This window comes from Colletes gigas, unplaced genomic scaffold (genome assembly GCF_013123115.1).
Source record: "Colletes gigas isolate AHSC1104 unplaced genomic scaffold, ASM1312311v1 Colletes_gigas_Sc00009, whole genome shotgun sequence".
NCBI classification, from domain to species: Eukaryota; Metazoa; Arthropoda; class Insecta; order Hymenoptera; family Colletidae; genus Colletes; species Colletes gigas.
In genome coordinates this window covers 58,387-71,523 of record NW_025106638.1, presented here as the reverse complement: position 1 = coordinate 71,523, position 13,137 = coordinate 58,387, and the positions used below count along the sequence as shown (strand labels likewise).

General features: G+C 35.5%; 4 protein-coding genes across 5 annotated transcripts; 3 read left to right on the top strand and 1 right to left on the bottom strand.

Annotated features, from left to right (window-relative positions):
• Positions 1–1,249: 1,249 nt before the first annotated feature.
• Positions 1,250–4,413, top strand: LOC122397166. 2 transcript variants are annotated; one of them, XM_043396113.1, is made up of 5 exons: positions 1,250–1,340; positions 2,271–2,364; positions 2,471–2,822; positions 3,355–3,545; positions 3,623–4,413. In XM_043396113.1, exons 2-5 carry the CDS (start codon positions 2,296–2,298, stop codon positions 3,692–3,694), a joined length of 684 nt encoding a protein of 227 aa, XP_043252048.1. In that variant the 5' UTR covers positions 1,250–1,340; positions 2,271–2,295; the 3' UTR covers positions 3,695–4,413. The 2 variants fall into 2 exon arrangements, with proteins under 2 accessions (XP_043252048.1, XP_043252047.1); XM_043396112.1 differs by having other exon boundaries at positions 2,465–2,822.
• Positions 4,414–4,761: 348 nt separating this feature from the next.
• Positions 4,762–6,681, bottom strand: LOC122397165 (TATA-box-binding protein). The gene is made up of 5 exons (XM_043396111.1): positions 6,208–6,681; positions 6,021–6,127; positions 5,590–5,833; positions 5,062–5,260; positions 4,762–4,980 (listed from the first exon to the last, which is right to left on the bottom strand). The coding sequence occupies exons 1-5, from the start codon at positions 6,325–6,327 to the stop codon at positions 4,904–4,906; spliced, it is 747 nt and encodes a 248-aa protein (XP_043252046.1). The 5' UTR covers positions 6,328–6,681; the 3' UTR covers positions 4,762–4,903.
• A 254-nt stretch (positions 6,682–6,935) lies between these two features.
• LOC122397164 (intraflagellar transport protein 52 homolog) lies at positions 6,936–9,031 on the top strand. Its single transcript, XM_043396110.1, has 6 exons — positions 6,936–7,402; positions 7,479–7,696; positions 7,774–7,882; positions 7,966–8,248; positions 8,316–8,564; positions 8,650–9,031. The coding sequence occupies exons 1-6, from the start codon at positions 7,263–7,265 to the stop codon at positions 8,917–8,919; spliced, it is 1,269 nt and encodes a 422-aa protein (XP_043252045.1). The 5' UTR covers positions 6,936–7,262; the 3' UTR covers positions 8,920–9,031.
• Positions 9,032–11,155: 2,124 nt separating this feature from the next.
• LOC122397336 (jerky protein homolog-like) lies at positions 11,156–12,668 on the top strand. Its single transcript, XM_043396459.1, has one exon. It carries the CDS (start codon positions 11,156–11,158, stop codon positions 12,659–12,661), a length of 1,506 nt encoding a protein of 501 aa, XP_043252394.1. The 3' UTR covers positions 12,662–12,668.
• Positions 12,669–13,137: the final 469 nt, after the last annotated feature.

The following is a 13,137-nucleotide window of genomic DNA, read 5'->3' as shown; positions in this document are numbered from 1 at the left end:
ACTAAAAAAATTATATTTAGTTACAGGGGTCGATTACAAGCATTTTTGGTGGATAGACAAACCCTTGAAATCCTACCCACTTTTGAGAAAAAAATTCGTTACCAAAAATATAATGTCTGACCCAGAAATGATTCCCCGAAATTTTATGCGAATGTTTACAATGTCATAACTCCTGAACGAATTGGAGGATTTTAATTTTTCAAAATTCAAACAACGCGTATTTTAGTGGAGAATTAGTGGAAATTACAAAAATATTCGTAAAGTTGTTCCTTGGCCACGTAAAGTGAGAAAAATCCAATAAAGATGGTCCAGTTTTCAAACGGCCATAACTCCTACAATAGTAAAGGAAGAAATTTTTTTCTGAAGCAGAGTCCATGGGTATTATACAACTACAAAAAAGTATTATACAACTTTTCTGTAAAGCGTCAAACATATTTATTATAAATGAAAAACAAATTTTAAAGAAAAATCGACAGTGAGGTAGGTGCTGAAAAAAAAATTTCGCAATCATTCTAGAAAAATTATTTTCGGTTGTGGGGGTCAATTACAATCCTTTTTGGTCATTAGAAATACCCTCGAAATCCTGCCCACTTTCGAAAAAAAAATTCGAGGTGTGAAATTTTTCGACAAAATTAAAAAATTTCAAATCGTTCTGGAAAAATTATATTTAGTTACAGGGGTCGATTACAAGCATTTTTTGTGAATAGACCTACCCCCGAAATCCTACCCACTTTCGAGAAAAAAATTGAGCACGGGCGGAACTTTAAACGTTAATCACTTTTTAACGAAGCCTCCATCAACAAATTAGTATTCCTCCCATTAAAATTTTCCCCTGGGTTAGACGAACGCCCCGTATAAAACTTAAGCGCGTAATGGCTACTTCTATAGCTTTCTATACTTTTTTCTTTTGCCTGCCCACTTAATTTCGTCCGCGTCTGTGTATCGTGAAAGATTCGAGCCAGTGGATGAAATTCAAACTACTCGGAATCGGAGCAAACGTTCGAGCCGGAGAGGAAATCGAACGGCCCCAGGAATTACGAGCCAGCTCGCAAGCCCCGATACTCATCCTTAATCGCCGAAACGACGTCACGAGCCTTGGCCGCGGAACGACCTTTACTCGTAACTCGGTTTTACGAATGTAGGTTGCGGGAGCGTCCGTAGGCGGTGGTTTGTACGGGGGAAAACCGGCGCGGTAAACGCGGATCAATACTCCGCGAATCTAAACGAACGCAGCGCCGTTTCCGTTCGCCGGAGACGCGTGTACGGCCGAACCCGAGGATCGTAAGCACAGACGTTGACTTGCCCGAGGATCTTTCCACCGTTTCTACTCGCTGATCCCGGTAAGTTCCACCGAAACTCTGTATTTCACCATTGACTCGCGCTTTGACCTTCCCCCTACAGAATACCAATTTTCAACCCTTTTTCGGGAATTTCTGCCAAAAAAAAAAACCGTAAGCGTTTCTTACGTGATTTTTAGAACGCATATTCATTATCAGTTTATGCACATAGGTATATAACTGAGAATAACAAGAGTTACGTACGCTACGTATGGGTGAATGTAGGTAAAAAAAAAGTGGTCCGATGATATACGAGATTCTAATCTGAAATAAAAAAGCAAACTGCCATACTAGTATGAGTATGGTCATCGTGTATACCACGATAAATAAAACATCTGGTTGATTAAATAAACGTCGACGCATCGAAGTTTGAGCATCGACTTAAAATATGTTGATACTCGATCGACAAATATGAAAATTCTATATGAATTTCAAGCCGTTCGGTTAATTAGTAATCGAGGTATAACGAAGCTTCAAAAAAATGAAATTTAGATGCTACCACCCGTAACGTCGTTAATTTTACGAATTTAAACAAATCCTGTTGCAGACATGTTTTAAAAAAGAAAAATCAATTTTGTCTAACTTCTAGATCAGAAAATCCCTTTAACAAAACAATGAATTTGAATCGTGGCGAGGATTACGAAATCTTTGGAAAGATGACTTATCGCCACAAATAATAAAAATGTTACTTTTTGTAGTTGTACCTTCGTTTCCGGTGTTTATTCATTTCTTTCTATAAAATATAGCTATCGTTAATTGACACTTTGCCAACCACATATGAAACTATACAGAACCGAAGTTTCTTGAAATTTCATATTATAATTTTGTTAGATCCTCTCTATCGATCAATTAAGATTCCATGTGCAACCTATTGAAACTTAAATATATTTTAATTTTAATTTTAATATTTTATTATAAGACACTTATTGTCAGTTTCTAGATACACGTTCGTGTAACCATGTTTTGGATTTCATTCCTCTCGCTGGCAGTTGGTATTCATGCTGTCTACCTGCCTCCCCTAAGCGAGGTAATGCTATACACTAAACTACGCTAAAGCATTTTACTTTATTATTGCAATCGTTAAGAAAGTCACTATATTTGAAACAATCTTTTCGTTAAATCGTTAGTCGCAGGAGGAACGACTGTTAACCGACACTCTTCGTGAACTGATCAACCAAATGGGAAACGACCTCGCGGATGCTGCTGACTCGTATTTGGAGTATCAGGACAAACCAAAAGAAATTCCCATCGAGCTGCCCGCTGATTACGATGGCATCGACACCTTGAACCCTAATCCAAGCATTCGCGACCAGGAATACCTACGGCACAGCACGTTGTGGAGCCACCAACGCCAGAACAACAATGACCCGAGCAACAGGCAGAAAATCAAGCCTGGAAGCGTGAAAAATATCAAGGATGAAAAGACTGAGAATACTTTGCCGGCGTATTGCACGCCGCCGAACCCTTGCCCGGTTGGTTACACATGTAAGTAGTCGAATGTTCGTCAAAAAACTCTCATCTTTTACATACAATCCTACAAAAACTATAAAATATATATTCTATTTGCAAGTAGGGAAAAATGGAACATGTTACTTTACCCATCTTTCTAACAGAGCATTTCGAAACCACATCAATTTTGTACATATTACATAGGGTGTCCACCTCGAGGAAAAATTTTTATGTGAGATTCTGGAGCTCGAAATAAGACGAAAATCAAGAATACCAATTTGTTGATCGAGGCTCGGTTAAAAAGTTATTAGCGTTTAAAGTTCCGCCTGTGATACGGCAACCTGCGAACAGCTGCTAGTGGCTCTCACTCGCAGAACTGTAAGGCTGTCGACGCGTCGGTAAGTAGAGTTTCTCGTACTAAGTGAGAACCACCATCGTGCGCGCGCAGTTGTACGCAGATTGCCTCGAACGAAGCCTCGATCGACAGATTGGTATTCATGATTTTCGTCTTATTTTGACCTCTAGAATTCCCCATTGTAATAATAACTCAGAGTAATTATGTTTGTAGATGAAAACAACTGCATTCTGAATTTCGAGAACACAGCAACGTTCAGTCGCGACTATCAGAGCGCGCAAGATTGCATGTGCGACACGGAGCACATGTTGGATTGCCCTGTTGATTCTGGTAACAGCAACAGTCTGCCAAGCATGCACATACCGAGTTCGAACTTCAATCAAATTGTTGATCAATTCCAAGCGGTAAGATGCGCCGCGATCAATTATTATGCTCGTCGATCGAAAACTTTGATTATACATCGTTGGAATGTTTATTTTAGGAGGATAATCCTTTCTTCCGAGGTGAAAAGTTGCCAATCGCGGCAAAGAAAGGTATAAACGTAATCTACTAAAACGTCTGGTACACCTTGAAATACAAAATTTTGAGATACGAACCAAAAATATTGGATTAAAAGATTTCAAGCTATATCGATCGATACCCTCAATTCAACGCATGTGCGATCCGGTAAAAGTATAACGAATGCAAAAGTTTGTAACTGGTAAAAGTTTTTACATAATTCAAAGACCTGGTGCTGATAAAGATTCTTTAAATATTTTAATATCATATCATTGTCATTGATTCAAAATAGAACCAGTGTATATAAATCAAACGACAGTAATCTACAAATATATATTATGTTTTTGAAAACAATATATGTCTTGTTACCAAGAGTTAAATATTTTAATTATACAAATCCCAATTATAGGCAATTTATCACTGTTTTGCGAAATGATAAATATTACTATTAAGATAATGTAAAATGATTTATCTGTGAAAAATATGCTTCTGATAGCTTTCTTGGTAATACAGGTGCATTTATCAACCGTATTTTTACTGTTATACAACGTTATAATATGAACCCTTAGTATTATTATTTACAGCGTTCGGGAAAAGAACAGATAGTTATCCCTCGAACAACACGGTTTTGTTTAACTAATTGTAATTACATAATAGATTTATTAAATTATTTCTTTTAATGAATCTATGTGAAATAAAAAAAGTTTTTTATTTACGTACGTTAGAAATAGTAAATAAATAGATTATTTAATTTTAAAAAGCTGTCCTATTTGGTGTAATATAAAAAATAAAAATTATAATTTTTAAATATTAAATATGAAGAATTCTTACGCAAATTCACATAACGCGTATCGTATTACCCCAGGCGTGATACGGTGAAAGTTAAAACAATACTTCACGTTTATTTTTTTGTATAGAAAATTGTACATTTATAAATTATTCAAGAAAATTATCATATTACATTGTATGTATATTTGTACAATATTTATACAAAATTATACAAAACATAATTTTTCTATACAAATTTCGTCTTCGTAATAGAGAAACGTCTATTTTAGTAATAAATTATAATTAAATATACGTTTGTTATGCTGCACATAGTGCATAATTACACTTGTATAACTTAGATCACCTTAACAATTCATGTATTCAAAGAATTGATGAAAACATCGAACAGCTGTTGAACTTCAGCCGGTCTCATGTAATATATATATATATATATATATACATAATCGTAAAAAAGCTCTAAATGCAAAAAATACTGTTATTGTTTCCTAAAACTTTTCAGTATTGGATATATATTGCTCAGTGCGTCTTGCAGGTCAGTCCGATTCTTAGCTCCTAAAATATCATTACAGATACTAATAGAAACCATAAGAGAAAGTTAAGATAGAAGAAACTTCCTTTCCAATAATATATTACCTGTCAATACAATTTTTCCATTTACGAATATAAGTAAAACCACTCTTGGAGATACCATTCTATATATAAGGCCAGGATAAAGTTCAGGTTCGTAACTAGAAAACTGCCCATGTATATGATTTAAGTTTTCCAATTTAATTGGAAACTTCAAGTCACACGTGGCGACTATATTTTGTATTTTAAAGTTATAAAATTTTACCTATAATAATACAGAACATAATAAAATGTAAACAACACGTAAAATTTAACTAAAATCGTTAGTGCACAGTTTAAAAAAGCGTACTATATTTTGATCGAATATTCGCCATGTGTGCTTTAACAAAAATGAAACATCTTAACTTCCTTAAATATCTAATATTTGTGAAATAAATTAATGATTTTTTCAATACTTTTCAAACTTAATAAAAAAGATTTTTTTAACCTGGTTCAGTGATAAAGTCTAGGATATTAGAAAAATTATCAATATCTTACCATACTTCGCTATAATTATGAGATTCTATAAATATATCATAATCCAATATTGCTTACTGGAAATCCTAACTTCTGAATTATCCGAGCAAATTTTCTTGTCGCTAAATAAGAATCCTCCTCGCACCTTGCCCCAGTGCACACTACTTTTCCAGAATGAAAGATCAATGCAGTGGCTCTAGGATTTCGTATTCTCATAATCAAGCCAGTAAATCTTGCTGGATTATACTCTGAATTCCTTGTCCTAGTATTAATATACATAAGTGCTAATTCCATACCTAAATTGACAGTAGAAACTACATTCCTAAAAAAAAAAAAAAGAAAAATGTGACTGCATGATATGTACATAACATATGTTTTGTCAAATACAAAATAAACCCAAACATATTTTATGTGCAAATTAAGTTTATTATCAGAAAACTTATACTTGAGATGTTACTTATGTAAGTAAGGAAAACAAAACATTTAAAAAGCATTAATTATTTGCTTACTGTAAACACGGTTCTATAACTTCTTTTGTACTGTTGGCTGGAGTCATAGGATTTATCATTAACTGTGGATTGACATTTTGCGACGTACTCGGCCGGGGAACATTAGTCTAAAGCCAAAATACAAATATAAAATAAACAATCAATAAAAACAATAATATGCACTATGCAAACATATTTCTCAATTTACCGTCTGTGGCGGAGCCATCGAAGTTTCTTCGCCAACATTTTTCGCTGGATTACTAAGTAACCTCTTTAATTCGTTGTCTTCTTGCACAATCGAAGTCATTTTACCTGTATCCGTTCTCATATAATTGTAAAACACATTCAACTGCACGAATCACCGACCATTTTAAAACACTACTAGCTCTCTAGTAGTTAAACAACACTAGATCTCTACGTTCTACGTCTAACTGAACCTGACTGGAAACTGACATTCTAATTTCTATGACTGATCAGTCACCTGCAACGCCATCTGCCTTGCGACAGCTTATCATTCTGATGCGTTTTGAAGCTGTGAAACTGTGCGTTGGAATGCACACGTGTGTTCTAAACATCGATTAAATTATAACACATAATCTAAAAAAATGACTAAATTTTAATTAGGGACGTATATTCACCAAAAATGATTGTAATTGACTCTTGCAACCAAAAATAATTTTTTCATAATAATTTGAAATTTGTTAATTTTGTCGACAAATTTGTCCACCTACGCAGTCGATTTTTCTCGAAACTTTGTTTTTAATTTTTAATAAATTTGTTTGACACCCTACGGAAATGTTGTTTAATACTTTTTTGTAGGAATCTATGAGCTCTACTTGAGAAATAAATTTCAATAAAATACATTCACTAATATAGGACTTATGGTCGTCTAAAAATTGAACTATTTTTATTAAGTTCTTCTTACTTTATGGGGTTAAGAAACAACTTTTCGAATATTCTTAGAATTTCTAAATACTCTTCACCAAAATACGCGTTGTTCGAAAAATTATTTTCGGTCTACTCGTATATTTCGTCCTTACGTTTTACGCTCCTGACGAATAGCACACTGTAAGTAACCAATTACGTTTGAAAGTTTGATGTGCAACAGTTGCTACTAGCAACGTTGAACTATATATGACTGTATCATTCGAAACATATTTTTATTATGTAGTACACAATATAAACGTAGGAAGGGGATAACCACTTTAAAATTTATTAAGTCACGATATTTATTGAACTTACTGTAATACAGTGACAATTACTATGAGCTCGATTTTTGGTGATGGTGACAGCAACAATAACATAAATACCATAATTTTTGACATTTCAAAGTGCGAGAGAAAATTAAATGAAGAGTTCAAAGTGCTGCAAAGAAAGTTAAAATCGAAATGGAAATTTGTAGAGTACGTTAAAATATTTCAACGTTATTTCGAATTTGATAAGAAGTGCGACATTTTCGCAGTTTTTATTTTATTGCAGAAACAACGATGTATTGACAGAAGAATCGTTATCAATAGGCAAAGTGTTGGTGCTACCGGGACCACGAAATAAATTTACCGAATTAGAAATGAATTCTATTAGGACGTTTTTAAATTCCGGCGGACATGTATTAGTTATGCTCGGTGAGGGCGGTGAAAAAAAGTCTAATACAAACGTAAATTTCTTGCTGGAGGAATTTGGTATAATGGTGAACAATGGTACAATATTTCACTTGTAATTAGTTAAATATAAGTGAAATTTAATTTTATATGTAACTCTGATTACTACTTTTCAGACAGTGTAATACGTATGAGTTACAGTCAAACAATGCATCCAAAGGAATGCTTAATTTCACAAGGAATGTCAAATAAATCTGTATTTTCCAAAAGTCACAATGAATACATGTTAGTCAATTAAATATAAAACACTAGTTTAATAAAACAAAATTAATGCAAGCATCTTTTACATACAAATTGTCTCCTTTCAGAGATATGAATTTCTTGTACCCATATGGTGCAACTTTAAATGTGGCACAACCATCTGTAGTTGCATTGTCTAGTGGATCAATTGCAGTTCCAACAAATAGACCTATTTGTGCATATCATTACAGTGAAATAAACGGTAGTAAATTACTTGTTTTAGGTTCACCAAGAATGTTGACTGACACATACATAGAAAAGGAAAAAAATGATTCCTTGAGAGAAATGATATTTGATTTTTTTGAATCAAAAGAAATTGTTGCCAAAGACTCTCAAATGGATGATGTAGGTGTAAGCTTTAAAATTACATTTAAATTGCTATAATTTATTGTTACTTATAACATAACGATTCATTTAGTTCTGGGAGTACAATTTTGTGCCAGATATAACACAACAAGCAGATAATCCAAAAGTGTGCACTCAAGACATAGACATGATGGATAATCCTCATGAATATACTAAGTTATTTAAACATCATTTGTATTCTGTAAACTTAAACACAGTGCCAGCTTGTATAAAGGCTTTCGATGTTTTGGGTGTAAAACACGAACCACTTACTTTAATTCCACCACATTTTGAGGCACCATTACCACCCACTCAAGCATCGGTATAAATTTTTATTATTTACATTGATTTCATTAGATATATTATATACGTTTAAAAGATACGTAATTAAGGAAATCTGATTAAAGGTCTTCCCACCAAGTTTCCAGGAATTACCCCCACCAGCTTTGGAACTGTTTGATTTGGACGAAGCCTTCAGTTCTGATTTATTAAAACTGTCACAATTAACGAATAAATATATGGCAACAAAAGATCTATCAAAAGACATGGAGTTGGATCATTATATTAGGGAATTTGGAAGCATTGTTAGAATAAGCAATTCTGATAGTCGCACTGCCAAAGAAGTATTAAACTCTGTCTTTCAAAGTATTTGCAGTTATAAAGCAATGCACGAATAAAAAAATGGTAAAAATTGTAAATATTGTATGTTGCTATTTTAGATTAAATTACAAAATTAAGATACATGTACATATATACCATGTGAGAATAGAAGAGATTACTAATTAAAACTTTTTATTTGTTATGTAAAGTGATTTGAATTATAAATTATTAAAATGTACATTTTTAAAAATATATGAGAAACAATATTGATCTTGTCGTAAAATTCCTTCTTTCTTTCTTTTTAAAGTTACTTCGTATTTTTAACCGCTGATTGTGCCAAGAAAAATTCAAGCAATTGTATATTCTTTCGAGTCGACGTGAAGATGCCAATATATTAATATCAAAAATCAAAATTTTATCTTCGAATACTATTACTTCTATTAACAGAATTATAATTTGTATATAATGTAAATATGCCAAAACAATACCAATTTTTGCGAAAAAAATATATTCTAACCTATCGTTTGTCCAACTTAAAATGATTGCAACAAGGTCGTGTTAACAGGAAGGTACACATCGAATAAAGATTCATATAAGTATCGAGTACATAGATACGTATCATTACTAATATATACGAAGTTTATTATCGATTTTTTGTACTACTTATCACTTGTCCATGCTTGACTCATTATTATATCTACACTGAACCATCATGGTGGTATCGACACACTAGATGACTACACCAATTGAATTTTGATCACGCGAGGTAGTACCTACAGTTTATAAACTACGACAGTTTACATGCACTCTACGTGTAAGTTGAATGGACGTCAATCATATGTGCAAAAAAAGCTTACATTATTGTTTTTAAACAGAAACAAGAACAGGAAATTTCAATCGAATGGTGTCCGAATTGAATTCGCTCGTGGTCAAATAACGGATACAGTTTTTATTCCAAGAATCGATTATTTTTAAGTCGAGTTATGGCTGAATTTCACACGTACCTTTCAGTTTGAAGAGTGTATGCGATATAGAACAAATGAGCAAGATAAATAGAACAGCGATCGGAAAGCTTCGGTCAGCTCTCACAGCTGACTGTCAGCATCAAGAGCGATACAGCACGTGCGTGTAGGGATGACTCATTCGCTAATGGAAATTGAATTTAAACAATTTTTATTCATATCATCAGAATATTCTAATCGAATTGGCATGATTTTCCAATAAGAATGTATCGAAGTAAGACCTTGTTCGGTCTATTTTTAATTACACGTAATGCCAATAGCGTCTGAAAAGCTTTGCATTGCATATAAATTAACACACCTTCGTAAGTGTGAAATAATTATTTCGAAAGTATTTTACACAGTTTACTTAAAATTTGTCTAAAACTGCTTACAAAACAATTATTAGTTAACAAAACCTAATCGAAATCTGTGTTAGATTCTAGTACTTTAACAATGTTTATAATTGTAGCCGTGGTTATTCTCGTTTTCAATATATTTATATACCCAGTAGGTATCCAAACACTCTCACTCGAAAGGGAGAAACAGGATTCGTTCGTACAGTTTCAAGAAGTGATAGGACACTAATTATGTGACATCAAGGTTAGTTATGTGCAGAGATGGGTAGAATTTTATTCGAAAAATAAATAATTAATAAAAAAAAACATATCTTAAATTTTTATCTGTTCATTCCACAATTGAAATTTTTATTTTTGTTTAAAGAGACAACGGGTAAACAGTTGTTTATCCTTTGTTCGTTATTCGAATTTGCTTTCTAGATAAGAATTTTACCTGTCCTACCTGTGCATACGAATACATCGTTTCTGTTTCATTGGACTTAACCGCTTCCAGACAATTGTAACATTAAAATTGAAGTCTTGATGGTTCACTCGAGCGCGTGCATTATCGGTCTCGTCTGTCGGCGTCGACCGCACAGTGGCAAAGGGTCGCTTGCGCAGAGCACACAGAGCAAGTGGTGGGGATGGCTCCGCCATCAGATATCCGGGTAGTGCTGGAATACTACTGGCCGTTCCCTTCTCGGCTGGCTGGTAAAACGGGTACGTAGCTGGTATGTATCGCAGCCCATTCGGGAACCTCGCACTTGCTTCTTTGATTACGTTCAACGGTTTCATACAACGGCATTACGTGGACAGATTCGTTAAAGATCTATAATAGTGGACCATGAGGCGTATTTGGTATTGAAAAATACTTGCACCCGGAGTCACGAGGCTGCCGACTCTTGATTATCATTTCTCTCGGTGTTACGAACAATCTTCGAAACAGTGTGTCGTGGCAGTGTGCTCGTCGTTTCACGATGTTGCCCGGACGAAGTAAAACGTGCGTCAACTTATCACTGGAGCAACGACTGGACATCTTGCGACAATTGGAAGACCGTGTGCCGCAGAACCAATTGGCCAAGAACTACGGTATCAGCGTTGTAACCATACATCGTATCAAGAAGAACGCGGTCCAAATACGACAACAATCCCAGACACCGGGAACCGAAGGTAAGAAGAGATTTCGGAGGCCCGTGCTTGACGAGTTGGATACACGTTTATACACATGGTACCAACAGCGTCGAGCAGTCGACCAACGTATCACCAACGCGATACTTCAAGAGAAGGCGGTGGAGCTAAACGAGGAATTCGGTGGTCCGTCGTCGTTCTCAGCCTCCAACGGCTGGATATGGCGATTCAAACAACGCCACTGCATAAACTTTCACGATTCCAATAACGAAAACTCATTAATCGACACGAGGACAACGGAGGAATTCGCTCAGCGCTTTTTACAGCGTCTTGAGCAGGAAGGCATAAAGTTGCAGAACTTGTATAGCATGGACGAAACGGGATTATCGTGGAAGTGTCTTCCATCGAAGACGCTGATCCACACGACCAGAGTTTACGGGAAGAAAAATAAACATAATCTAGTCACCATAGGGCTGTGCGCGAATGCAATTGGAACGCACAAGCTACCGCCGCTCTTCATCCACAGGTGCGCGACGCCGAGAGCCTTGAAGCACTGCTGGGACCGTTTGCCGGTAATTTTCAAGGCGCAAAAGAACGCTTGGATGAGCCAGAACGTATTTGCCGATTGGCTCGAGAAGCATTTCAAACCGGCCGTCAGAAATCAGCAGTTCGAAACGGGTACTCGTGGAAAGGTGTTATTATTAATAGACAAGCGTAAAGCTCATAGCGTATTGCCGCAGCAACTGCAAATGGAGGACAACGATATCGAAGTCGTGTATTTTCCAGCGAACGCGTCGTCGAGTTTGCAGCCAATGAGACAGGGGATAATGAAAAGCGTGAAGATATCCTTCCGTCGTCGCATGTTGAGCCGAATCTTAAACTTTCCGGCCGGTGTCTTGGAATTCTACGCGGATTACGATATAAAGGACTGCATCGATTTAGTGAACGAAGCCTGGACGGACGTGACACAGGTCGACATCTACAACTCGTGGAAGAAATTATTGAGATTCGGTCCAACAGCGGCGGAGGAGACGGGGGAAGGGCATAACAAGGAAAACCCTGGCGACACGTTGGATGTTACCATGCTTAAAGACACGGTAAAAACGATCGTAAAGGAGGCTGTTTCTCACAAGGAGATCGAGGAGTGGCTCTCGATCTGTGAGAAAGCAGAGAGCGATCCAAACGATCTCGAGGCGGAAGAAGAGGACTACCCCGACGAAAGAGCAACCGTTCATTTAGACGTGGATGAAATCGAACGAATAATTGCAAATTTAATACTGTGGTCCGAAACGCAATCTGATTTTGTTAAGCTGCACGCGCGCGTAGTAAAAGATTACTACGACCTGATGCATTAACAAAGTGATCCCGATAGGTTAAAATAAACATATTTTCCATTTATTCTTGTTATATTTATTAATCCAGTATTCCTGATTGGATTAACCCTTAGATGGTAGGCCGTTTTAACGTCTGAATAGCGGACGATGGGCCCATTTTAACCCAAATCTAAATTTTTTTGTAAAATATAGACGCGGGACATAATTGTGTACAGACCTTGAATTTAAGGTTAACTTCATTATTTTAATGGCACATCATTTCTTATTCATGATGTGATTGTAGCTATTTAGATGATTTCAATTAACTATAACACCAAGTCATTCAAGGTCATGGCGGGTTACAGGAGACGATAATGTGATAGGTATCAATACGATATCTCATATTTTCCTATGTTATCGCCCTAGCTTGTGCCACTCAGGTAAACAGATAAAAATAGTAAATAGTAAATTCCTTAAATTGACTTTCTTAAGAAATAGTAATTCTTGAACCTCCGGTC

Excerpts from the sequence above, each read along its gene's own strand:
- LOC122397164 (XM_043396110.1), top strand. The coding sequence starts at position 7,263 with ATGAGCTCGATTTTTGGTGATGGTGACAGCAACAATAACATAAATACC. Across the intron at positions 7,403-7,478 it reads TCGAAATGGAAATTTGTAGA|AAACAACGATGTATTGACAG; the intron begins GTACGTTAAAAT and ends ATTTTATTGCAG. Across the intron at positions 8,249-8,315 it reads CTCAAATGGATGATGTAGGT|TTCTGGGAGTACAATTTTGT; the intron begins GTAAGCTTTAAA and ends CGATTCATTTAG.
- LOC122397336 (XM_043396459.1), top strand. The coding sequence starts at position 11,156 with ATGTTGCCCGGACGAAGTAAAACGTGCGTCAACTTATCACTGGAGCAA.
- LOC122397166 (XM_043396112.1), top strand. The coding sequence starts at position 2,296 with ATGTTTTGGATTTCATTCCTCTCGCTGGCAGTTGGTATTCATGCTGTC. Across the intron at positions 2,823-3,354 it reads TTGCCCGGTTGGTTACACAT|ATGAAAACAACTGCATTCTG; the intron begins GTAAGTAGTCGA and ends TTATGTTTGTAG. Across the intron at positions 3,546-3,622 it reads TTGTTGATCAATTCCAAGCG|GAGGATAATCCTTTCTTCCG; the intron begins GTAAGATGCGCC and ends TGTTTATTTTAG.
- LOC122397165 (XM_043396111.1), bottom strand. The coding sequence starts at position 6,327 with ATGAGAACGGATACAGGTAAAATGACTTCGATTGTGCAAGAAGACAAC. Across the intron at positions 5,261-5,589 it reads TTCAGAAGTTAGGATTTCCA|GTAAAATTTTATAACTTTAA; the intron begins GTAAGCAATATT and ends GTATTATTATAG. Across the intron at positions 4,981-5,061 it reads TGGAAAAATTGTATTGACAG|GAGCTAAGAATCGGACTGAC; the intron begins GTAATATATTAT and ends ATGATATTTTAG.